The sequence below is a fragment of the Chinchilla lanigera genome, unplaced genomic scaffold (genome assembly GCF_000276665.1).
Source record: "Chinchilla lanigera isolate Chin_1 unplaced genomic scaffold, ChiLan1.0 scaffold00023, whole genome shotgun sequence".
Taxonomy (NCBI): domain Eukaryota; kingdom Metazoa; phylum Chordata; class Mammalia; order Rodentia; family Chinchillidae; genus Chinchilla; species Chinchilla lanigera.
This window is the reverse complement of record NW_004955424.1, coordinates 13866035-13892238: the sequence shown is the minus strand read 5'-3', so window position 1 is coordinate 13892238 and position 26204 is coordinate 13866035. Positions and strand designations below refer to the sequence as shown.

The window sequence follows — 26204 nt, the reverse complement described above, 5'->3', positions numbered from 1 at the left end:
TTAACCTCAGCACATTCGGGACTGGCTAGTCCTTTGTCGTGGGGGCTGCCCTGGGCATCATAGGCTGTTTGGAGGCATGCTTGGCCTCCAGCCACTAGATTCTGTAGCATCTTTTCACACCAGACACAGCCAAATGTTCTTTTTTTTTGGTCTTTTTTTGGTTTTTCTCCGGTACCGGGAACCAAACTCATGACCTTGCGCTTGCCAGGCAGGTGCTTTGCCGCTGAGCTAAATCCCCAGCCCCGACAGCCAAATGTTCTGTGGGGATCACAGCCACCAGGTTGAAAACCTCAGTGAAGCAGCAGGTGGTTGCCACCAAAGCTCTGCATTCTATGCCAGGCGTATCTTGCCTCAGATTGCACTTTTGCCATCTTTGCAAATAATTTAACCTTCTTTACCATAGCCTCTTCATCTGAAATGGTGGCTGAGTGTTGTACCTGCCAGGTGGGGTTGGTAGGAGGAGTAAGTGAGCTCACTCACAGGACATTTGAACAGCAGTGCTTGACTTAGTAGGTGCTGAGTAAAGGTCAGCTATGTGATTATTATCAAGGGGTTCCGAGGGAGGTCTGCGCAGGATATTGTTGGCTAATGAGATAACTAGTCCTGGGGCTCTACTGATAGTTCCCTATGCTGCTTAGGGAGGCGAGAAGCCGGTGCTGTGGTCTGAGCACCAGACTGGGAATCAGGACAAGTCCTGGCTCTGCTCTGCCCCTTCTGGTTGAACTTGAGGCGGTACCTGCACAGCTCTGAGCCTATATCTTTGTGGGTACGATAGAGATTATAATAAAAGTATTTGCTTTTTAAGGCTGTTGTGAAGCTTTTGCAAGGTAAAGATTAAAAGTACTTCTCACTATAAAGTCACATACAGTAAGGAGCCACCCATTAGCATTAGCTAATTTTACTAATTGAGGAGCCAAAACATGTGCTGGAAGGAACACAGCCCCTTTCTTTAACAAATGGTGCTGAGAAGATCGGACCAAGTCCGCCCTTCTCACCATGTACTAGAATAAAATCAAAATGGATCAAAGCCCTAAATATTAAAAATAGAAATATATAATCTGCTGGAAGATGAAATAAGTAAAACTCTTGAAGACATAGGCATAGGCAAGGTGGGGTTTTTTTTTTTTTTTTCTTTTTTTGAGACAGGGTCTCGCTATGCAGTTCAGGCTGGCCTTGAGCTCACTTTATAGCCCAGGCTGGCCTTGAACTCGCAACGATCCTCCTGCCACAGCCTCCCGAGTGCTGGGATTACAGGTGTGTGCCACCACACCCGGCTAGGTAAGGTGTTTTTGAACAGAACCCCAGTTGTCCAAGAAATAACATCAAGAATCAACAAGTGGGATCAGAGCTTTAAAGAGCTTTTGCATAGCAAAGGAAACAACTGAGTGAAGAGATAACTTACAGAGAGGGGAAAAACTTTTGTCAGCTACTCCTTGGACAGAGGACTAATATCTAGAATATGTAAAGAACTGAAAAACTAGTCCTTCCAAAATAAAAGGCCCAGTCAAAAAATGGGCAACTGAAATGAATAGACACTTCTCAGAAGAATAAGTACAACTGGCCAAAAAATACATGAAAAAAATGTTCAACATCTCTGGTCATCAGAGAAATGCAAATTAAAACACTGAGCTTCCATCTTACTCCAGAAAGAATGGCCATCATCAAGAATCAAATAATAAATGCTGATGAGGCTGTGGGGATAAAGGAAGCCTTCTACACTGTTGGTGGGAATGTAAACTACTACAACTGCTATGGAAATCAGGATGGAGATTCTTCAAAAAACTAAAACTAAAATTCCATCTACCTAGCTATCCCCTTTCTAGGTGCCTTCCCAAAAGAATTAAAGCATCATATTTCAGTGATATATGCTTGTGCATGTCTATAGCAGCACAGCTCATAATAGCTAAATCTTGGAAGTAGCCTATATGTCCATCAATAGAAGCATGGATAAACAAAATGTGGTATTTATATAGAGTGGAGTACTACCCTGCCATAAAGAAGGATAAATTTGAGTCGTTTGTAGGAAAACAGATGCATCTTGCAACCATAATTTAAGTGAAATAAGAAACACAGAAACTTAAGTATCACATGGTCTCTCTTACATGAGAAACTCAAGGTATAAAAAATGTAAAGAGCAAAAGAAAAGATAGATAATAGGGAACAAAGAGATAGCTCTTTTGCAAATGGGAAGGGGATCAAGAGGTGGAGGGATGAGGGAGGGAGGAGAGGGAAAAGTGAGTAAAAAAGAATTCAGATGTGTTATGTGCACGTGCCAGCTCCCCACAATGTTTGTTTGTTTGTTTGTTTGTTTGTTTTTTGTTTTTTTCTGGTACCGGGAATTGAACTCACGACCTTGCGCTTGCCAGGCAGGCACTGTGCCGCTAAGCTATATCCTCAGCCCCTGGCTCCCCACAGTGAATGCAATCATTATGTACTGCACACAGAGACCAATAAAAATAAAGAATATTTAAAAAGAAATGTGGCCTTGGAGGTGTTTTTTCTCTTTTTTTTCCTGCACGCTTGTCCCCCTTCTTGATATCAATATTTATTTCTTTAGCTCCTAAAATGTCAGCTGTCTCTGGGTCTGGGAATGGGGCCCCTGAGCAGCCTCCTGCTCCCCATCCTGCCTGCCTCTGGCTTCCTGCCTGTCAGCCTGCAACTTGCTTGCTGAGACGCAGGCTGGGGGCCCACTGTCTGTGGGTGGTGAGGTGCTGACGGCTGGAGAGATGGACTGGCTCCTTTGATGCCCCCCATGATGTGTAACGGAGGCCTTCCTGGGTTGGCTGTGTGGCCTCTTCCTGTGTTCAAGTCCTCTCTGCCCCTTGTTCTAGGGACCGCCTCACTCACAATGACATCGTGGCCACTTCCTACCTGAGCATGTCGAAGATCTCTGCCTCTGGAGGAGAAATAGAAGGTATGTTCCCCCTGGGTCCTGTCCTCTGGACCTCATGCTATTTTCTGTCTCACCTCTATCACACACCTCTAGTTTTGAGGGTTTGCAGAAAAAGGAAGTTTTTGTTTTTGTTTTGTTTTGTTTTTTTTAGACAGGGTCTCACTTTGTAGCCCAGGCTGGCCTTGAACTTGTGGCAATCCTCCTGCTTCAGCCTCCCAAGTGCTGGGATTGCAGGCGTGTGCCACCATGCCTGGCTAGAAAAGAGATTTTTAAGGTCTTTGTTACTCGCTTTTCATGGAGAGAGGCTGTGGCTAGTGAGAGAAGTGACTTCAAACATTTAGGATGCTCCCCATGTGCACAGTGGATGCACCAATGAATGGTACAAGGAGCTTGCTTGATTCTTGCAGGTAATATCGGTGGCCTTGGTCATGCCATCCACTAGATTTCATGTTGACCAACTGCATTTCAGCAATTTCTATTCTGCAATTATTTTTATTCATCCGCTAAAAGTGATTCATTGCCGTTCTATAAAATTTTAAGTAGAGAATCTGAAAGAATATAAAATTTACCCATGAAATTACCCATAAGTCCACTACTCAAGACAAGAGCTATTTTATTCTAGACCTTTCTGTATGTGTGTGTATACATGTGTGCACACATACATAAATACATTAAAATTGTGTTGAAATATGCTTTTTGTCACTTGATGATACAGCATAAATGTCTTTTCATGTACAGTATGATTTTAAGTGAATAAACACATGCTCTAGTTCCTCTTTAAATCATGTAAATTTTTTCACCTTTTAAGTGAATAAACATTTCAGTGTGTGAATATACCATAATCCAAATGAAGTAGTCAATATGAAACTTTTAGGGGTTTCCTAGTTTTCTGTATTATAAATAACTTTGCAATGACCATTTTTGTAGCTGAATATTTACACAATTTGTGAGTTCTCTTTTGATTAATGCCTAGAAGTGGACTTGCTGTGTCAAAGGATTTCAACATTTTTAAGGCTTTCTGTCTGTATCAACGTTGCTGTTCAGAAAGTCTGGACTAGCCAAGAGTGGTGGTACATGCTTGTAATCCCAGAATTTCGGAGACAGGAGGATCATTGCGAGTTCGAGGCCAACCTGGGCTACAAAGTGAGTTCAGGGCCAGCTTGAACTGCATAGTGAGACCCTGTCTTAAAAAAAAAAAATCTGGACTAATTTATGCTCCAATCAGGTTCATAAGTTTTTTTGCTGCACTCTCATTAATGCAAGGTAAAATGATGTCAGAAAAGAACCTTCTTAATTTGATGGAGAAAATGGTATGTTGTTGTGTTAGTGAAATGGATCGATGTAAAATTTAAGATATTTCAATTTAGATAATATAATTATATAATTATTCTATTACAAATTCGTATGCTGGGCCTTATTTTTGATATTATGTTTGTCTATTTCTTGTTGCTTTTCTTTCTTTTTTTTATTTTAAAAAGTAAAAGAAGGATAACATAGTAATAGGGGGGCTTACCAAATTACAAAGTGGTAGGAAATTATCAATGGTTATTGTTTTACATATTGTTATCTACAAGATAGTTTCTCAGGAAAACAAATAGACAAGTAATAGTGAGTTACAGACAAAAGAGGTAGGAGATTATCAATAGTTGTTGTACTATACTTTGGTATCTTCAAAGTGGCTTCTAAAGAAAATAAATAGAGCTCTACATGAGTGACCTCTTGTTTTTCTAAGAGTTCTATTTGTGCATTGATGCTAACTATTCCACTGTTATATCTGTGGTGAATACTTGTTGTCAATCTTATTTTATCAATTAATAGTTTTGACCTATAGAAATTAAATTTTTTTGTAATTAAATCTGTAAATCTTTCCCTTTGTGAATAAAGCAGGGAGCTAATATTACTTTCTTCAAAATTGTTCTTTGGCGATACTGTCATTGAAGGGTGAACACTTTTTTCCTCTATATTTTGAAATGCCATCTTTATCTCTACTAAATTCCTAAATGTATTCTTAGGCTTGTTTCTTGATTTTCTATTATCCTCAATTGGTATGTCTGCTTGTTATTTTTTGGGTTTTGGTATCTGGATTATGCTGGCTCTGTAAAATTAATTGGAAATATTTAAAGTCTTCTCTAACATCTGGAATAGTTTATATAACATAAGAATATAGTCTTTTGAGGGTTTCAAATAATTCACCCATAAAACCATACGGGCCGTGTGCCCTTTTTGAGTGGGTGTAGTAATAGCTCTTTAAAAACTTTTCAATTTCTCCTGTGATGATGGTTATTTTTAGTTTGTTGCTTTTACTGTAGTCGATTTTGATTATTTATATGTAGTTTTAGAAGAACATCCATTGCATTGAGACCTTTTAATTTGTTTACGTAATGTTGTAGAGCGCAGCCTTTTAGAACTTAAATAATTCTTCCTATCTGTGGTATTTTCCTTGCTCTTATTTCTATTGTTTGTGTTCTCTTGCTCTTTTTCCTCAGCTAGCCTTGTTAGTTTATTTAATCCATTTGATTTGTTTTGGTGTATTTACTGAGAGCATTATGATTTAATCCCTCTGTTGGTAGTTTGTTCTTTTTTTTCCTGACAAGATGCTACTGGTAGGAATTTGTCCTTTTTCTTGTAGTTAAAATTACAATCACATGATGCTTAAGGACTGAAACAAGTTCTGAAAAGTGTTTAGGTGATTTTCCTGTTTGAACATCAGAGAGTGCACTTCCACCAAGATGACTTGTGTCCCTAGGTGGTACAATCTTATGTGACCCCTGTCATATACATGGTCTGACATTGCCTGGGAGTGAACACCTATACTTCAGTCCATCTAGATGTAGGATTATTTGCATTGAATTTTTTTTTTTTTTTTTTGGTACCAGGAATTGAACTCAGGACCTTGTGCTTGCCAGGCAGGCGCTTGTGCCGCTGAACTATATCCCTGGCCCTGCATTTAATTTTGTCTGAGACATAGTGAGTTCTTATATCTGAACTGAGGAATGATTTTAAGTTTTGATATTGCACCATGGACAGCTGAAGGCAGGGTAGGTAGTAAAAACTCCAGCCCTGGGCCAGCTTAGGTTGAAATTCTATTGGCTCTGTTTCTTTAACCGAGGAAATCTCTGTTGGCTCTATTGGCTCTGTTTTCTTTAACAGAGGGAATCTCTGAAGTCTTCTCCCCATCAAATGGGGTTCTTAATCTCAGCCTCTGTTGGAGAGATCCAGTGAGATAATAAATATAAGTTCTCAGAAGGTCTGGTGTTCAATAAACCTTAACATAATATTGAGCACGTATTATCACTGTTCTTGGCTTTCCATATCATCAGTCTGATTTTCTTTCCTCACCTGTTTTGCTTCTTGTGTGATTTATAAATCCCTATTGGCTTTTTTGCTTCTTTTCCCTCTATTATTCCTTTTATATTTGCCTTTTTTTTCTTTGCTCTTGTCCATCCTCTCCCAGAAGTTTTTCTTTGTCCACAAAGGCTACATCTTCTTGCATGATATTTAGGATCCCAGACCTTTTCCCCCCAGAATTCAGATGTGGGCCCTCCTGAATCTTAGGCGTGCTCTTTCCCTGTCCTGGTGGCACTCTGCACCTGTCTCTCCTGTCCATTCTCTACCAAGATCTGTTCAGTGTGGGGTGCCTGTCCGTCCACAGATCTTCAGCTGCAGTTCAGGTTAATGTGCTTAGTTCCTTGTGATCTGGCCAGTACCCTTGAAGTCGTTGCTTTCTTCAATCCCTTGTTCTAGGTTCTCTGACACATTTTTCAAGAAAACTTCTATACATTATAGAAAATTTCAAGCACACACCAAAGTAGATAATTATACAACAAACTTCTGGGTACCCTCACTTCACTTCAACATCTAAATGCTCCCTACCATTCTGATTTTAACATAGTTGAGTTGATGGGATTCACATAAATAGCCTTCCAGAAGCACTGCAGTCAGGAATCCCCTGCCCTAACTGTGGAACTGCTTCTCTGAGGATGCAATCCCCTTCTTAAGCTGCTCAGATAGTTTATGCAGAGGATCGTCTTTGATGTACAGGCAGAAATATCAGAGGCCTTGTGGCATGGGAATGGAGCAGAGGGTGTGTTCCGGCCACCTCGTAGACCACAGCTCTCAGAATGGAAGGATCTTCTCCTGCAGTTCCCGACTGGTACTGTATCTATCTCTGAGTCCTGGGTCAGATACTGGTGGCAGCCCAACATGACATTTTTGACCATTTTCCGTGAGGATACGTCTGCCTGTGCCTGCCATCGGCCACTTGATGGACAGTTTAGATTCTCTCCATCCCCATCCGTCAGGTGGTGGTGATTTTGGTCTTCATCTTTCTCTGTGTTGTTGCAACTCTCACTGGGAAGGGGGACAAAGTGTTTTATGTAACCACTAGGTGGCGCCCAAGCCACAGGCAACCCAGTGTGCTTCAGGGAGGTAGGTAGGTATCCAAAGGCAGGACCCCCTTCTCTCACAGACTGTTTTGGAAATAAATGAACATTTTCTTGCAGCCAACTAACTGGCTTTTGAATGTACAGTTAGGTAGCTTGATCTATGAGACAATAAAACAGTTCAATTTATCGCTCAAAACGGGGCCATTCTTTTGGACGGCTTAGGTTGCCTGATGTCCCTTCTTCCGAGATGGGTTCCTTTCTGAGGCTGGAGCTTCTCTCTAGCCCTGAAGGTCGGCACTTGCCTTGCTCCCTGCTGACCTTGTTCCCCTTGTGCTCTCAGAGCTCATCCCTCCACTTCCCTCTCAGCTCTTTGGTCTGTTTTTCTCCTCCCTGTGGGGTTCTAGCACCTCACTCTTCTCAAACCCCAATGCGGGCCGCCTGCAAAAATGGGTTCTTTCTCTACACCTCTCACCTCACGGTTCCCCAGGTGATTTGGTTCAGCCAGAAGTTTTTGTTTTTGTGTTCTTGTTTTCGTTTCCAGCGAGGACAAGACCTAACACTAACCTCTTAAGCACTTCTGCCCACAAGTTTGCCTGGGCACACAGAAGTGTTCCTTGGACTCAGTGCCCCAGCACATTAAGGAAAGATTTTGTTTTTTAAAAAGGAGTGCTCCTCCTTAGAAGTGGCAGTTCTTTCACAAGGTAGCAGGCACAAGCGACCTGTGAAGCCTACACTGGATCTTTGATAACTTCACACGCATGAAAATCATGTTGAGTAAGATTTTTTTCCATGGCTACGAAACCAAAAGTTAGTGTCTTTTTGTTTTTGGAATGTGGATGATGATGACTTCCCAGCAATTTTTGGTTTCTCTCCTGGCTGGTGCAGGTTGGTGTCAGGCAGCCAAATGCCACGGGCTTGAGGCTATGCCCAGAGGCACAGGGAGCTGGTGGCGCTGGCTGCAGGTAACGCCGCGGCTCCCCCAGAGTACACATGTGTCCCCGGGGACCGTCTGCAGGGCTGCGGTGTCTGGTCTGTGGGGCTGAGAGGGCCTCCTCTCATCCTCTGTCAGCTTCTCCCAGGTGAAGGAATTGGACCTGGCTTCTCAGGCCACAAAGCTAGGAGTATTCATGTGTGTCTTGGGGCTGCCATGGCCCCAGTTCCCCGGGCTCAGGGAAAACACAGCAAAACACTTGAGTTTTGGCAGAAGGATGATGAGAACTAAATAGAAGCTTTGTCTTGGGTGACTTCTTTAGTCACCCTGCTGTTGAGTTTATGAGTTGTCCACAGACCCAGGGGAGAGGATGGTGCCTTGCCCTCCAGTTCAGAATTGCTGGCCTAAAATGGAAGCCTTATCACACACTCCCAGGGCCTAGGACTGTGCCTGTTCAGGCTTCCTGAATGAACAAATGGATGAGTGAAAGAGTGAAAAGAAGAGTGTATTTCTCCTAGCCAGCAGAGGCAAGTGTTGGTCAGTTGGCTGGTGAGATCAGGGGGGGCATCTGTGTCTGGCTGGGCACCAGTGTGCAGCCAGGGCTCCAAGTCAGTCTGGGAGTGGGAAGCCTAGTTTGCCTCTGCAAGAAGCCATTGGGGGTTGGAACTATGACCTTGGCCTTATTAGCCTGGGATAGCTGGCTGGGCCTGTTAGTAATCATCGGGAGGGAGCTTAAAGTGGAATATGTTTCCTTCTGGTGGTTCCCTGCCACTGGCCTCCTTAGGACCGCAGCTGTGCCCACACAGACCAGCTTGCTGAGGCAGAAAGCTCCCCGGTGGTCAGAGGCCTGGCTCTCCCACAGGTGAACGCCAGTTCCCGAGGATAAGAAAATAGCCATGAGCTATGATGTCTGCAGCCCTGATGTCTGCCAGTGGCATTCATAGCCCAGGGGTGGCTGCAGACATCTGAGGTACTGGCTCAGGACCTCGCCCTCCCCCAACCTCTGACCTCACTGGTCCCGCCCTATCCTTCCCTCAACTCCCACATTCCTCTCTTCTCTCTTCTCCACTTTCTTTCCCTATCTCTGCATATTCTTCCTTCACAGCATTTTGCTCAAGCCTACTGTAATCATGGAGCTATGAGAACATAGCAACAGTTTCTTCTTCTTTTTGTCTTTTTTGAGACAGGGTCTTGCTATGCAGTTCAGGCTGGCCTTGAGCTCACTTTGTAGTCCAGGCTGGTCTCGAACTCACAATGATCCTCCTACCTCAGCCTCCCGAGTGCTGGGATTACAGGCTTGCGCCACCATGCCTGGCTTGCTTCTCCTTTTTAAATGAAGAGTAATAGGCAAAGATAAACACTGAATAAGAATAATCATGAAGTTCACTAACTATGACCAGGCTTGGGCATGATTGCAGACTTGGTTACCCTTTGGTGGTTGAAGAAAGAGAAGAAGGTCATAGTGTGGCAGAGGCAGAGATCAGAGAGGCACTGGGTGAAGGCTGAGGATGCCCACTCCCTTGGGGCATCTTATACCTGTCTAGAAGTAAGGGATGGATACCAAGAGCCCAAATGTGCTGGAGCACTTCCTTCCTTGCTTATTTCTGGACATATTTTGCCAGTATGTGGGGACACACTCAAGTGTGCAGAGCCTTTATCAAATGTGCTGGAAGCCAGATTTGGTTGCCTGCTGTTGTGAAAATGCAACAGGTTGTCTTCAGTGGCAGTACTGAAAATGACCTCTAGGTGGAGATGTTGGGCCTCGAAATGCCACTGCTCAGCCAGCAGGGTCCCAAGTGTCAACCTGCTTGTTAGGAGTGCTGGGTGTGTCCTGTGGCCTCACTCTGGCGCCTCAGGTGTTTCCCTTACCCTTTTTTTTTTTTTTTTTTTTTTTTTTTTTTTTTTTACATTTGTACGTTGTTTCCCTTCCTTTACTTGCTACACTGTAGAAAAGCATATTTTCTTTTCTTTTTTGAGTAGATCAAGTTACAGGCCCAGTTGTGGTACAGGGGGCTGTGTCTGACTGGATTGGGGGTTGGAAAGCTCTAGTTTGTAATAAATTAACACCTCAACTCAGGGTGGGCCCTTGGGCTACGTCTGCTTCCTACGCAGGAGCTGCCTTTCTGTCCTCTGTCTGCCAGCTCTCCATCCACGCACCCGTTCACATAACCATTCCTCTTTCCCGCCATGCCCATCCTAACTTCTTTTCCATTTCTTTGCTTCAGAGGAGGCTTCGAGTGTGGTCAAGTCTTCACAAGCCACGGACCGTATGTTGCTATCACCTAGGGGACCATGAGGGGATGGGGTCCTGGGGCTTCCTGGAGGGAGAGGGTGCTGGAGGCAGGGACTTTTCTTGGTTTGCATGAAGGAGGACCGCGTTTCACCCACAACGCCTGAGTTTATCTTCGGTGGTCACCTCTCCACCACTGGTTGCATGTGGAAATTGCTTGGAATGCTGCAAGGGTGATTTCCTCCCACCCTCCCAGACCCCTTCCCGAGCCTGCTGTGGCTTGGGTTGATGTCTTAGAGGTGTTGGGGGTGAGTCTGCAGGAGGCCAGGGGGAGTTTAAGGGGTCTTGGGGACCAGGAGGAGGCTGGAGTGGGGAATGGAGCACTCTTGAAGTGGAAATTCACAAGGTAAATCACAATCAAGGTGATCAGTAATGTTCACGTTAGTTCCACCCCCCGGTCTCCCCTTTAATTCCCAAAGCCAGAGCCCCATCTGTGCTGGTGTCTGGAAGAGGGAAAATATGGAAGGGTGCAGGGTGCTTCTGCGATGGCTCCAGCCTGTCCCTGCTCTGCCTCACCCCCCGGATCTCAGGACTGAAAATGTGCACCTTCGGTCTGCCCTGTGCACTTCTTTGCTGAGGGCATTTATTGTGTGCTCACCTTGACCCAACTTGTGCAGAGCCACCCAGATGGTCCTGTCCCACTTCCTACCTTTGCTGTTCTGGAAATGTCCTTGTCCTCCTTCCTCTGAAAGGGACATCCTGGCTTTGCAGGGTTGCCAGCATATTGTCCATAAAACCCTCATTCTGGGAAGTGCAGCTAGAGCTAGAAAATGACACTCACGAAAGGAAGCCTCCGGAACAGAGGAATGGTGTGGAGAAAAGCTGTCCTTCCTTGTTAACTCTCCCTCTAACAGTCCTCCAACCTGGTCCATTGAAAACTTGCTCTTTGCACAGTGTATGTGTGCAAGAGGGTTAGGAGTGCTAGGTGTGCCCTTTTGCAAGACCAGGATGAGGCAAGGCCATCAGGTTGAGGGTATATTCCCGGGGGCTGCCTACTTGCCTGGGAAATGGCTGCTCTGATCACTGGGATATGGGAGCTTTGTGCCTCCCCATGGGCTGCAGGGCCTGGGCACTGGTGTGGGCTGGAGAAGGCGGCAGGGCTGGGTGGAGCCTGAGGAGGGCACGGGCAGGGGGCAGTCCTGAGCCCCGGCTTGTGTGCATGCGGCTGAGAGCACAGGCTGTGAGGTCACACAGTTTGGGTCCTGCCACTTTGTGGTTGTGTGTTCCTTTGCATCTCTGATTTCCTCATCTGTAAAATGGGACTAATGAAAGAACAGAGATAGCTTTGGCTCAATGTAGTGGTGAGGATAAAGCGACTAAGAGAGAGGATGACAGGTACCACCAGTGTCGTTATTGTTTATACATCTACAGGGGCTGCATCTGGTGCATGTGGGGGAGTCAGGGCCAGGGATGGGCTCAGGTCTCAAGGTGACTGGGTCAAGACCCACTGGGCCAATCCCTCTGACCGCACTTGTGTCTCGCAGTGGATGACCACCTGGGCTTCCTCCCCACCTTCGGGCCCTGCTATGTGAACCTCTACGGCAGCCCCCGAGAGTTTACTGGCTTCCCAGACCCCTACGCAGAGCTCAACATGGGCAAGGTGAGCTGCAGGAGCCCAGAAAGTGCCTGACCCAGATCCCCGGCCCCCAGGTGCCCAGGTCTGCCTAGGGGCATCTCCAGCTTGGCCTAGGCAGCATCCAGGCCTGGCTGAAATTCTAGAGCTCTGAGGAGCCCCGAGCAGGCCCAGGGCCAGGCGACCGCAAGCTCAGAGGCTTCTCCTGCCTGCACACTCTTAGCCCTCAGGACCAGGCCGACCTTTCCACTAGCCTGGCTCCAAAGACCCAGGTCCTGTTCCTCTCGGGTTTCACTCCCTCAGGCTGAGTTGGAGGCTGGCACCGACTGTCTGGGAGGCTTGAAATGTCCCCTGAACTCTCGGGGCCCAACCGCCCTCATCTGCAGCATGATGGTGGCATCTCCTGATGCTTGGGAGATGAGCTACCTTAGGGCTGCGCTGTGCCCCGCTCCTTCTCTGGTGACCTGAACCCCGCTTGCAGGGGGAAGGTGTGGCCTACCGAGGCCGGGTTTTGCTGTCCCTGGAGACCAAGCTGGTGGAGCACAGTGAGCAGAAGGTGGAGGACCTCCCTGCAGATGACATCCTCCGGGTGGAGGTGAGGGGCCCCGCTCTGAGTCAGGGGGACATGGGTATCTCCTGGGGTGGGGGCAAGGTGGCCAAGCAGGTGCCATGGTGGAGAAGGACACTCACTATAGCTGAACCTCCGTAAGCCTCAGCATCTCAGCTGTGAAGTAGGAATAATGTGGCACTCTCCCCAACACCACTGCAGCATTCAGAGGCTTAAAGAGCTTAAAGGAAAGTATTTTGAAAGTCTAGGGCTTGATGCAAAATGAGATGCTATTTTATAATAACCAGAGTCAACTAAAGACCACATTGCAGACACTGCTAGTGACACTCTTGATGTCCCTGAATCTTCCCAGCACCCCATAGGGTATCTGTACAGATGAGGAAACTGAGGCTCAGATATATCAGAATAATGAATGGCAGAGCTGGGGGTATTTAGACATCCTAGTCAGTCAGCTCTGGTTTGAATCCTGGCTCTACTGCTTATCAGCTGTATCAATTTCCCCATCTGTAAGGTGGGCATAATAATTACCCTTACCTTACAAGACTGCTGTGAGAAGTGAATTAATATATGTATGCAGTAAGCACTCAATAAGTGTTCGTTGTCATTACTATTAATATTCTCTTAAAATCCACTTGTTTAACTCCTCTTCTTTCTCCTTTCCATGAGCTAAAATAATTGGTTCAAATCAGGACATGTGACTGAGCCTTGTGCCCTATGCCCAGAGTGGACAGGGGGTTCACTCTTCCCGGGCACGAGGCAGTGGCTACCCACATGTACTGTAGGGCTGGATGCTATGGTAGAGAGCTGAGTGGGTTGCCGTGGGAGCTTCAGGCAGGGGCAAGGTGGCCGAGAGCTTTCAGCTCCTCTCCATGGCAGATGAGGCCCGGGTTGCCCTGAGGGCCACCAAGGAGACCCTGCTCCGCCCCTGTGGTGGGTGCCTTTGCTGCGGGTTCAAAGGAGCCCCGTGACCTTGGCGGTGCAGATCTTATTAGGGAAACGGGGCCTAATGCACGTACACCTAGAATGGGTTTGTTCTGTCAGTAACCAAACCTGGATGCTGTTTCTCTGTTGCACTGTTTGCCACTGTCAGTCCAGTCAGGAGTGCCTGGGTGCTGGTCACAGGCAGGGCCTGCCAGACATGTGACCCACCTCGGTGTCTTCCCTCTTTGTCCCCTCAGAAGTACCTCCGGAGGCGCAAGTACTCCCTCTTTGCTGCCTTCTACTCGGCCTCCATGCTGCAGGACGTGGATGATGCCATCCAGTTCGAGGTCAGCATTGGGAACTATGGCAACAAGTTCGACACGACCTGCCTGCCTCTGGCCTCCACCACCCAGTACAGCCGGGCAGTCTTTGATGGTGAGGCTGGAGCTGGTTTCCCTGGTAGACTTGGACCTCAAAACAGAGGCTGAACTCTAAGTGCTGCTTCCCTGGAGAGCTGCTGGAGGCCCTGGCCTGCCTGTTTGAGGTCATACTCCCTGTGCCTCTTCCTCCTCACTCCCTGAGGTGAGGCCTTGCTGCCAGAGGCCACAGATTGGGCTCCGGAAAGCAGCCCTGGTCCTTCGATCCTGACCTATCACTGTCACTGTATAGGGTCTGTTGAGCTTGTCTTAGGGACTGTGGGGTGTGAGGGCTTGGGCTTCCCAGGGTCACTGTAACAACCTTGTTGTGATGAGCCGGGGGCCCCAGGGAGAGCCCAGCTGTCTGTTCACCCCAAGCGTGGAGCTTACTCGGACACTGGGGGTACAGATCACACCGCATGTGTCCACGTGGTTCTTAGGCGGGAGACGGAGCGGGTGTCTGTCTCCTCCCACCCTCTATGCTGTGCCCCGTTCCAGCTCTGAGGGCCCGGGGCCTGAGCTTTGCAGCGCTGTGGCCCAGAGCCCCCGGCTTCTGCCCAGTGCTCAGCCCCTTCTCCCTCCAGGATGCCACTACTACTACCTACCGTGGGGCAACGTGAAGCCCGTGGTGGTGCTGTCCTCCTACTGGGAAGACATCAGCCACAGAATCGAGACTCAGAACCAGCTGCTCAGGATTGCTGACCGGCTGGTGAGTGGAAGCCTCCCCAGACCTCCTTTGTGCCCCTGCCATGCCACGGGGTCTTAAGACCTGCCCGCTTTCAGAGCACAAACCAACACAGGGCTGTGCCCAGCGACCTTCACAGCCTGGTGTCCTGTGTCCTGTCCTGCATGCTGGGGAGAGAAAGGGGGTGTGAACAGTGCTGGGGAAGCCCTGATTTGATGCAGCACCAACCCGAGAGAGGCCTGGGAGAGGTGCAGCTGGGAGCTGTGGGACAGAGCCCAGCCCCGGCTCACTCACTCATTTGCCAGGTGCCTTTGACTCTTAGCACATGCAAGCACTTGTGCTGGAGCCTTCTAGCCAGAAGCCAGAAGCTACACGTGACAAGGTGCTGCTCCAGCATCAAGAGTCAGTTTAGGGCTGGGGATTTAGCTCAGCGGCACAGCGCCTGCTTGGCAAGTGCAAGGTCATGAGTTCGATTCCTGGTACCGGAAAAAAAACCAAAAAAAGAAAAGAAGTCAATTTAATAAAGGAGGGTACAGCCTTCCTGTACCTCTCATGCAGGTCCTTCCAAACCTAGCTCCAGGGGGCACTCAGGGGTAACAAGGAAGAGACATGAGCTCAGGAGGGAGACCAGCGGAGGAGCATAGGAAAGCACCATGAGGCGGAGAGCGGTCCCATGTCCAGTGAGAGCCCAGCCAGGCTGCCACGACAGGGGCCCAAGGGAAGGTGATGAGGCTCTGGGAGGGAGATGCTTTTGAGAGTGGATGCAGCTACAAGGTCTTGGTGGCCTGTTGGCTTTGGGAAGAGGAAGGGGTCTAAGGAGTAACTGGTGGCTGGGGAACCAGGAAGTTGGACAAAACAGCAGAGTGTGTGAGGGGAGGTAGTGGGTTCCGTTTGGAGCTGAGGAGAGGCGTTACTCACACATGGTGGGAGTTGCGCATGGTGTACAAGGCCAGGGAGAAGAGAAGAATCGGAGGTAGGCAGAGGTGTGGAGGCCAAGGGAGGGAGAAGGCTGGGGGGAAGCTGACGGTCTGCACAGTGCTCCAGGCATTTCTTTGGGTGGGTGGAGGCTTTCCCAGGAGGACTGCAGCCCAAGGGGATGGCAGAGGAGGCAGGGGTGGCCATGCTGCTGAGGAAAGCAAGGGCGGTAGGGTGAGGAAGGGTTGGGGAGGAGAGGCCTGGGCGTGTCTGGTGAGGGGGTTGGTGTGAAGAAAAGACGGGAGGGAAGGGGAAGGAAGGGTCTCGGAGTGGTGGGAGGAGACCAGCCTAGGTGAGCCGCCACAGGGCTCTGCAGATTCCTGAGACTGCCAGCTCTAGGGAGGAAGAAGACCAGCAAACACCCAGAAGGGGAGAACTTGGGGTTGGCGTTGTCCAGTGCAGGTGGGATGCTGGGTCAGTCACCGTCTCACAGCAAGACTGCAGAGTCTGAGAGCAGAGACCATGTTTTGTTTCTAGGATTTGTCTGTAGACTGTGGTCCCAGTGTGGAGCTCATGTCACCTGCTCAGGAGGGCTGATGAGTGGGCACGGGTGTGTGGAGCACTCCTGGGCCTGGCAGGTATTGTGAGAACGGCTTGTGCCCCCCAGCTCGGGGCTGAGGCCTGTGAGGAGGGCCAGGAAAGCAGTTCAGTGGACGAGGCAGATGTGGCCCGGTGAGAGCCTGGCCGTGGAGTTTGGAGAAGAAGCTCTGTGTAATCGGAGGTGCTGGACTGCTCTGGGTGCAAGGCAGACTCGATTTGGGTCTAGATGTGTGGCGGGATCTGGACAGGAGAGAGGTTCCAGGCGAGAGCCAGGGCATGCTCATCGGGCCACTCACCTGCAGAGTCAGAGCTGACTCGGAGGTGGCAGGTGAGGAGCAGGATGTGCTCAAGTTCTGTCAAAGCCCATAGACAGCTTGAGAACACCTCGTGAGAGGCTGGAGTCGCAGGCTGGGGGATGTGGGAGCGGGGAGCCCTGGAAGGTTCTGAGCCAGGACAGTGATGGTTGGTTGGGTCTGAGCTCTGCCTTCTCTGCTTTAATGGTTCACTTCTTTTTGGGTTCAGGGACCTTTTTGGCTACAGTGACAGGGCCTGGGGCTGGGTCCCGTGCATACTTTCTGCTCTGTGGTGACGCTCCTGACCTTTGCCTGCCTGTCCCATAGGAAGCCGGCCTGGAGCAGGTCCACCTGGCCCTGAAGGCGCAGTGCTCCACCGAGGACATGGACCTCCTGGTGGCTCAGCTGATGGATGAGCTCATTGCAGACTGCAGGTAGGGGGCACCTGGCATGCGTAGTGCCTGCCCCTCCTGGCTCAGCCGGCCGTTTTCCTGGGCATGCTCGTGTGTGGCGGTGAGCAGCGGCACGTCTCCCAGTCACGCTTGGCCAGCAGTCCGGCCCAAGCTGAGTCCAAAGGTGGTGGAGCCAGCACGGGGAGTTGAAAAGGTGACATTTAGAGCAGGTCATAAATCTCCCCGCAGCAGCAGCAGCTGTGGGCCCCTGGCGGCCCAGCTCACCTGAATGGGGAGCATTGTGTCTCTGATCTCCGACCTCTTATTTCCCTGATGGAATCTCCAGGAGAAGCTGGCTGGGGGTGGGGCGCCCCTCCCTCAAGGCCATGTCAGGAACCACAGTTTCTGTCTAGCCTTCTATTGGCAGGGCTGGCTGTCAGCTTTAGGAAAAGGGGGCTGGGGGTGATGCAGAGTGGGGGTACAGAGGCCTAGCAGAGGGGGCACATCTCAGCATCTCTTCCACAGCTGGGTGGGTGGTTTGGGGAGCCACTGCAAAAGGGACTTTGAACTTGAACTTGGCATGAAGAATAACCGCATTTTAATATCTAATAAACAAAGCCCTGGGACCTTAGGAAGGATTTAATAAATGGTAGCTGTAATTATTGTAAAGAAGATGAAATGTCAGGAGACCTAAGTGCTAGCCCCTTTAGCCAGCTTTGTGGCTTTAGGCAGCTTCCCTTCTCTGGACCTGTTTCTCAGATGTTAAATGAACTTAATAACAAATCCCTGCCCTTCTGCTTTAAGGGGTTAAAGCGAATCTGTGCCCGCCCCCCCCATATCTCATCACCCCTACCTCAGCCTCACTCCGGAGCCCTACAGAACAGATCAGAGAGACACCTTTGTACTGAGAAACTGGCCACCTGATGCAGTGCCCATGTGCATCTTTGTCAAAGTGTTACCATACCTAGAAGAAGCCGCCCTCCTTGGTAGAATTCCAGACAAGTCATTCATCCATTTCCCAGACCTTCCTGAAGCCTGGCAGGTTCAGTGCCAAGCATGTTGACAAGGGTGCAGCTGTAGCCTGTAGGGGGTGATGGATACAAACACGAATGCAAGAAGTTAAGTGTGTTGTGGAGCTGGAGGCCTAGGCTGTCAGGGCTCAGAGCAGGTGCACCTAATGCCAACAAATAGAATCCAGGGAATCCATTGAACCCAGCTTCTTAGAGGAAGGATGCTTGACATGAGATCCGAGGGAGGAGGAGTGTCACGCTTTGGAGAAGGGGCAACCCAGGCAAAGACACAGAAGCTTGATATGCTTGCTGCCTCCAGGGATGGGCAGGAAGGAGCTCAGGCCCATGGGTTAGGGCTTGGGGGATCCTGAGAAGTACTGAGGGCTGGTGGCCCCTAAGGGGGGAAGGTGGCCCTGTGCTTCCAACGCTCACTCTGGCCGCAGTGTGGGGGTGGACTGATGGTGGTGAGGGACCAGTGCTGGGGCTCAGACTGTGGGAAGCTGGGTACATGGTGGTGCAGCTAAAGTGTGACCAAGGCACCTGAGATGGGGAGACCTCGAAGAGTGGGAGCTGAGGGGAACAGAAGGCAGCATGGACACTCCCGCAGGCATTAGGATGACACTTACTGTGCCAGGCACTGTTCCAGGAATAGTTTTTACAAGCACTGAAGACTGAACCCAGGGTCTTTGCACTGAGCCACAACTCCAACCTCTTTAAAAATTTTTCAACAAGTCTCATGAAGTTGCTCAGGCTGGGCTCCAACTTGTGATCCACCTGCCTCAGCCTCCCATGAGAATTTTACTTGCCTTAATTAATCATAACACTCATAGGAGGTAGGAAATAGCATGAGCCCCATTTTACACATGAGGGACTAAGGCAGAGGTTAATTAACCCGCCCAGATTTACATGCCAACTAAATGGCAGAGCCCCCTTGCTGTACTGCTCTATACTGGAAAGAATTTGATGATGGACTGGATGCAGGGGTCAAAGGAAGGTTCAGAATGGCCCCCAGGTCTGGGTGAGCCCTGGACCCATTCTCAAGGTCAGCAGGAAGAAGGGCAGGGTGGGGGGAACTGGGAGGGAACTGGCTCTGTGGTCTGGAGGTAGGAGGACAAGTGGGGTTAGAGGGGCACAGAGGGGCTCAGTGAGAACAGGGAGGGGTACCACTGTGGGCTGAGCTCGCATGGCACGCCATAACCCCAGACCACGGCTTCAGAGTGACTTGCTGTGCCTCACTGGCCCAGCCTCGGGGTGGTGGGCAGCAGGGCATGGGTTTTCCCTGAAGCAGTGTTCATGACTCCTGTGTGGGGTGGACCTTGGCAGGTCTGCAGTTGTGGAACATCTGAGACAGGCAGGGCTCAGGTCCTGGGCCACCCTCAGCGCCCCCGACAGTGCTCTGCTTCTGAGGGTTTAGCTAAGAACACTTCTTCCAACCCAGCCTGGCCCTCTGAGTCTCTCTCCTAAGGTAGAAAGGTAGTATGGGCGCCCCTGGGCCAGTGGTCCCAGGTCAGGAGCTTGGGAGGGGAGCTGAGTTCTCATCCTCTATGGAACATACAAATGGCTTTTTGGGAAGGAATCCAGGCATCCAGGACCACATCACCTGAGTCCACCAAGCAGTTCTGGGGCCTCAGCACAAGGCTTCTTCCAACTCTTACCCAGGAGATGAACATCTTTGCAGCACGGCATCCAGGTGCAGGTCCCCAAGCCAGCACGCATGGCTGACCATGGCTGCTTGCCCATTCCTTCAGGCCCGCATGAAACTCCAGCATCAGCGTCCCTCATTCCAACTCGGGCCTTTTCCAAGCTCATGTCCCTGTAAGCCGCCCCCTCCACCCAGGGCCAGTGGTGTCCATTCTGTTCTTCACAGACCCAGGGCCCCAGCTGTGTGCTGGGCATCTCCATGCTGCTGTCCTGTAGCATCTGGGGCTATACAGGCCCCAGACAACTCATCGCCTACCCCCCTGTGTCTTCTCCCAGACCCACTGTCCCCATGCCAGAAACCAGGCCGGCTCTGATTTTGCTCCCTCCCTACCCAGCCCTGTCACCTCTGCCTCTTTGCTGTCCTTCCTCCTCCTGTCTATCTCCCTGCTCCGCTCACATCAGCATGTCCTGTCCACCCTGCAGTGGCTTCCTCTGCACTCTGGAAACTTCTCAGCTCTCATCCTGGTGAGCAGGCCTCTCTGTCTTCATCACCTGCCTCAGACCCCAGCCCTTCTAGACCTCCCTACTGGCTGCAGGGCCCTCCTTACCCTACATATGTTCCTTTGCCTCTGTTTTTCCTTGGGTGCATCTGTCCCAAAGCCCTGCACTCTCCTGGCCTGACCAGTTCCTACCAGCCCTGCCAAGTACAGCTTGGGGACGCTTCATCCAAGAAGGACTCCTGACTCTGAGCTGCTCCAGTGGGCACTGTGGACCGCCCGCCTCTCACTGCGCCCAGAGAGTGCATCGCTGGGCCTGGTCCCCACCCCAACTCCGCGCAGGCCCAGCAGAGCTATTGCTTACAGAATGAAATGAGTGACACAAGGCTGGTTCATCTTTCAGGCTGGACTCACTGCCCTGATGGATGTTCCTGTTACAGTCACTAGTTGATCCCACAAGGGCAGGCAGCAACTTTGCCAGTGGCCAGGCCACCCCAGATTTCCAAGCTGGCCAGAGTTTGCAAGCCACCTGCCCCTGAAACCCTGGGGTGCAGCATCAACCCGCTTCCTCTTCTTTCTGTATCCCCTGCCTTGGGATTTTCTGGGGTGAGAAAAGGTCAAAACATCTTGTTAGTGCCACTCACGAGTCTTGTTTCTTGGGGTGTCTTGGCGGGGCTCCTGGCCTCCATGAAAATCTCCCTTTGGTGGTCTCTATCGCTGTCCTTCCCAGCTTCCGACCCAGGCTGGGGGCATAAATCACCCTGGCTGGCTGCCTCTCCCCAGCCCTCTCCAGGCCCATGCCCCCCGCCCGCCTGGACCCACTCAGGCTGGCTCCTAGGCAGGGCCTGTCCAGGACTCCAGCCCAGGTCCCCCCTTCCCCACCGAGCATGTCCTGGCCCGGGGCAGCCCGATCCGCGGCACCCTCGGGGCAGTAAATATTATATTACTACGGGGTGTGCAGTACGTGACCTGAGACAGGCCCCGGGGCTTAAGTTTCCCAGAGATGGAGTTCGTGCACTGCTCCCCCCATCCTAAAAATTCAATTAAAAAAAATAACAGGAAAAATGTAGTGCGCCGAGGGCCTGCCAGAGTGGTGTATCTGGCGGCGGCGGTGCCGCTGCGCTCCGGCGGTAATTGGTTCTGCATAGCTTGGGGAAATTGGCAGAAAAATAAATCAGCCGGGAGCCGGGAGTCGAGACGCTGCAGGGAGGGGAGGTGGGGTGCGAGCAGTGGGAGCAGACCTGGCGAGCTGGTTTGACTAATGTCCTGTTTGGGAGTCAAGAGCTCGGCTGGGGGTGGCGAGGGGGCAGGGCAGTCCGCCCTGTGCTCAATCTGGGACCATCAGGAGGGGTCCTGTGTGGTGGGGGAGAGCACAGACGTCCCCACCCACCCTGCATGATCCAGGCATGTGTAGGCACCCCAGACTTGGGAATGGTGTGTAGCAGCCTTATGAAGATCTTGTAGGGAGCCCTTGCCTCTTAGTAAGACTGAGTTTAAACCTAACTCACTTAGAGCTCAGAGCTGTGCTTTGAGAGCTGTGTGTACCCCCATGTTCTCTCCAAAGGCTTCCTAAAGGAGAGGCTTCTGAGAGGGGTTTGGGGCAGCCCTGGGCGGACAAATCTGTATTACTGGCTGCTGGCCTCCCCACAGTGTCTGCAGTGGCTCATCAGGGGTCCATAAATTTCCTTCTTGGAGAAAGTGTGCATACAACACAGAATGGATTTGTTTCAGTGTAGACAACTTAGTGCTGGGGCCTCTGCTCTAGGAGGATGCGGGAAGCAGGAGGGGACTCTCTGGGTCCTCTGAGAGTTTATAGTCAGGTGGGCGTAGGGGGACACCTGTGCAAAAGAACTGAACAGACCAGAGACTGAGGGTGAGTCCTCAATGGCCCCAGGATTAAGGGCCAAGGGCTTCAGAATGGGAGGCATGAGTGCTGATATGGTTGGGAGGGCTTCCTGGAGGAGGTAAGGATGGTGCCTGCCACACAGAGATGATACACGAAGATTGAGCTGGAGAAGGCACCTGCAGGTGGGCTGAGGGCGGGACCTGTGCCATGAGTGTGTACACTTGTGTGCTGTGCACAGGTGTGTATATCTGTGTGCACATGCATGTGTGTCTGACCTCAGGCAGCACTGGGCTCCTGCTCATCGGGAACATTCTGTCTCTTGCAGCCAGCCCCTGAGTAATGTTCTGGAGATACCCTCTGCCACCCACCTGGACCAGTACCTGTTCCGGCTGCGTACCCGCCACCTGAGCCAAATCATTGAGGCTGCCCTGGCCCTGAAGCTTGGCCACAGTGAGCTCCCCGCTGCCCTGGAGCAGGCTGAGGACTGGCTCCTGCGTCTCCGTGCCCTAGCGGAGGAGGTAGTTAACCCCATGGGGCACCTTCTTTCCTCTGCTTTCTTGCTGCTGGAATGCTGGATCAGGGAGGTACATGAGCCCTATCTGGACCATTGCTTAGTGACCTACAGCAGATGACTTAACTTCTCTGGGCCTCAATATCCCCACATGTGGAAGGAGGAGAAAGGATACAACAGCCTACTGGGGGATAGGTAGCCCAGCACAGAGCCTGGTACAGAGTCGGTGCTCAGTAATGTACCCGGTCCACTAATGGATGTTAGGGGCAGTGCTGGGAGCAGAACCCAGGGTGCCAGGCTCTAAGTCTGTGCTGGGGCCTGCTTTTGAAGGGATCTGGCTCCTTCTTCCTGCCAACCAGTGCCTGTCTGCACCTCTCTTCAGTCTGCCTTTCGCAGGCCCTCTGTTTCTCTTACATGGCCCTGAAACCCAGGCCAGGGAGGCTGCATTTGCTGTAGCTCTGAGGTTTGGTGTATCTCAGTGAGAACCAACTCTGGCTTGTCTTTGGGGGACCTTTTTCCTACTTGCATCCCTCTCTCCACACCCAACCTACTTCCTGGCAAGCAAGCAAGGCAGGGGTTGGTTCAGGATGAGGAGAAATGTGCACTTATAGGGTCTGTGCAAGTGCAGGGACCCTCCATCCCTGCAAAAATGGGAGCCATGGGGAGCCGCAGGAGCAGGTGGGCATAGTGAGGAGGTTTGTCCCTGGAAGGAGCACACAGAGCAGGTTGTCTTGGAGAGGGCCTTCTGGAGCAATGGACTACTGAGGGGAGGTGGGGATGGCTGCCCAGGAAGGAGCAGGTGTCCTGGATATCTCCCTGGGGAGACCACTTCTGAACTCTTAGCATAGATTGTAAAAGGGCTGGGAGGGGTTATGGCCAAACAGGGACTGTAAGTGTAAGGGCACCGGAAAGAGCTCTTCTCACACTTGCATGTGTATCAGAATCCCCAGAATTTTAACCCCTTGGGTCTGGAGTGGAGCCTGGAGATTTGTATTTCTAGGATCCCAGGAGCTGTCTGTGACTGGGGCCATGCTTTGAACATCTCTTTCTTAACCGAGAGCACATATCTGGATCAGAAAAACCTGGTGTGGCTTCTGACTTCTCTAACCCGTCTCATCTGTCAAGTGGAGAAGCCGTTCCTGCCCCTTGTGCAACTCAGGGATTAAGTGGAGCAGTGCACGCACAGGGTGATCAAGTGCTCCCTGCAGCAGGCTGGGTAGACCCCACCAGCACCTTTGCTCACCTTCCCGGGATGCACACAGCCCCTTCTCCAACTAGCCCTCTCTCCAGACTGTGAGGCTGGCATAGTTGTTACTCACAGCTAAAGGCCTTGAGGGCTGGGGGCCTGGCACTTCCGTTCTGAGCTTATGCCCACTTTTAGAGCCCAGGGTCTCCAGGCCTCAGGGTCCTGTATCAGTGTCAGGAGGACGAATGTCCTGTGGGAAGGGCTACACCTTCTGTTGAGTTGTTGCTGTTCTCCAGGCTGAGGAAGGAGGCTGGTATCTTAAGGATGATGTTTGCTCTTGGGAACATCTGTCCTGCAAAAGAGAACCTACGAACTGAAGCTCAGTGCTCCAGGCAGAGTGTGCTCAGCTCTGCCATCTTCATGCATGTGTGGCGGGGGCAGCCTCAAGCTCTGTCTGTGGGGGCTCAGAGCTGCTGAAGACAGATGCCCAGACAACTCTGGGAGGCCGTGGTGGGCAGTGTGTGGATGGAAGCTGGGGAGGAGAGACTTGTATGGCCTCTGAGCCAGAGGATGGCTCACTGTGCTGCCGTGATGCGTGGGCCTGGGTATGTCGCTGTCATCAGCCTGACTGCATGCCGCCTCTCTCCAGCCCCAGAACAGCCTGCCGGATATTGTCATCTGGATGCTGCAAGGAGACAAGCGCGTGGCCTACCAGCGGGTGCCTGCCCATGAAATCCTCTTCTCCCGGCGGGGCACCAGCTACAGCGGCAAGAACTGTGGGAAGCTGCAGACCATCTTTCTGAAAGTACGCTTGCTTATCTCGCAGGGCGCATGCAGATTTTCTCCACATAGGGCCCTATTCTTCCTTCTTCCAGTTCCCCTCCTGTTCTGGACCTAAATCAGAGTCCTTGGGCTCTGGTCTTAGAAGGAGAGAGGGTCTGTTAATAAAATGACTTTCCTTTTCCTCTGTCCTGTACCAAGACCCCAGACTCCACACTTGTAGTCTAGAAGGCTAGCAGGTTGGACTGGGATCATGGGTGCTGGAAACGAGTGAGGAGGAGCCTGTGGCTCTGGCTTTTGGGGTTAGGGGTGCATCCCTAAGGCCCTGCTTGTCCTTCAGGGGAGGTCCCCCTTCCCTAGCCTCCAATAGTTCTCACACAGACCCAGCCTCCACACCCTGCTCAACACCCTCAGGGCTCTCGACTCCAGCTGGAGCCGTGCGTGGGCTCACCCTCCTCCCTGCGGGGAAGGTTGGTGTCAGGGGCTCCCAGCCCCACCTCCACTTTTTCTGTATTTCAGCACCCCTCCCTGCTCCCCTCCTTCTCTTGGTCAGGAGTGAGGGGAAGTGAGCGGGTGCTTGGGGAGGGGCCTCCTGTCCTCTCTGTGTTAATGTAGGAACATAGAGCCAAGGCTTCTTTGGTCTGGGGCGGTGGCCTGGTGTCCAGAATGTGGGGTGGGGAACCCCTTCTCTGAAGGCAAAGGTTCAGGCTGCCCTGCTTGCGGGGAGCAGCCAGGACAGAGGCCTGCTCCTTACTCCTCCTGTTTTCTCCATTCAAGGCCTCTCCAGCCTCGGCTGCCTCCATCTCCACAGAGCCCCTTTGCTCCAGCCTTCCTCTGCACGTCCCTGCTCCCACCTCACTTCTCTCAGGAGGGCATGGCTGGGCAAATTTAGCCTTGAACCCCCTGAGACTTCTGTTGACTGCTGGCCAACCAACCCATTCATACATTGGTCAGTCATTCTTTTTGTCCCTGAGATGGGGAGAGAGGACAGGTTTCAGCTGCGCCACATGTATGGGCAGGTTGCTAGGGCTGGCTGGAACTGTGTGTGGCCTTGGGCAGGTTGCCTTGCCGGGCTGAACTGCCGGCTTTCTCCTTGTCTCTGACACAAAGAGAGGCTACCCACTTCACAGATTTGGAGGGCTGCATCAGGTAACACAGGCAGTGCGGGCTGAAACTAGGTGACCACGACTGAGTCCAGCTGAAGTCGAGATGAGCAGATATATGCATGCAGGGTCACTGGTACTTCAGAGGGAGAAGGCAGCTTTGCCCTGAGGGAAGGATGGGGCACACACACACTGTGTGTGTGTGTGTGTGTGTGTGTGTGTGTGTGTGTTGGGCAGGATACTGCCCCTCCCACCTGCTCAAGTGCCACCTGAGCACCCTTGCTGTATGATCCTAATCTTGAATCCTGACCACGAATCGCACCCCTAAGCCAGTCTTCCTCTTGTGGGGCAGAAAGGGGAAGAAGTGAAGGGGTGGTCCCCGCCCAGGGTCTGGCCGGCAGGGCTGTATGGTGAGAGTGGAGGGGTGAAGAGGTGCGCCTGGTAGACTCACTGGAACTGACTGAGCTTTGGCTCTGACCTCTTGGCCCTGCAGCCTCAGGGAAATGCAAACTGAAAAATTTCCCTGACTCCAGGCAAAGGGGAAAAAAAAAAGATATAGAAATTGTTTCTCGAAGTCTTCCCCACTGAGTTTATGAGCCCCGCCAGTAGCTCCTGAGCAAGCTCTACAAAAATGTTGGCAGAGAGCAGAGACCAAGAAAACATTGGTGTTTCTTAACTTAAACCAAAGTTGGAAAAAATGAGCACCAGCAGAAAGGGAGAGGAGCCCCAACTAGACATTTCTTTATTTGCTGTTGCTATTTTGGGTCG

At 51.1% G+C, this 26204-nt stretch overlaps 1 protein-coding gene across 16 annotated transcripts in view; it reads left to right on the top strand.

Annotated features, from left to right (window-relative positions):
• Positions 1-26204, top strand: part of Dysf (dysferlin) — a 214308-nt gene that overhangs the window by 78199 nt on the left and 109905 nt on the right. For 8 of the 16 annotated variants that reach the window (XM_013514697.1, XM_005385592.2, XM_005385590.2 and 5 more), the window contains 9 exons: positions 2832-2914; positions 10435-10476; positions 11984-12099; positions 12554-12667; positions 13819-13996; positions 14562-14686; positions 16798-16904; positions 22182-22374; positions 24203-24358. In XM_013514697.1, coding sequence (XP_013370151.1) covers positions 2832-2914; positions 10435-10476; positions 11984-12099; positions 12554-12667; positions 13819-13996; positions 14562-14686; positions 16798-16904; positions 22182-22374; positions 24203-24358 — 1114 coding nt within the window. The remainder of the gene's footprint in view (positions 1-2831; positions 2915-10434; positions 10477-11983; positions 12100-12553; positions 12668-13818; positions 13997-14561; positions 14687-16797; positions 16905-22181; positions 22375-24202; positions 24359-26204) is intronic. The other 8 variants (XM_005385594.2, XM_005385588.2, XM_005385600.2 and 5 more) reach the window with 1 other exon arrangement.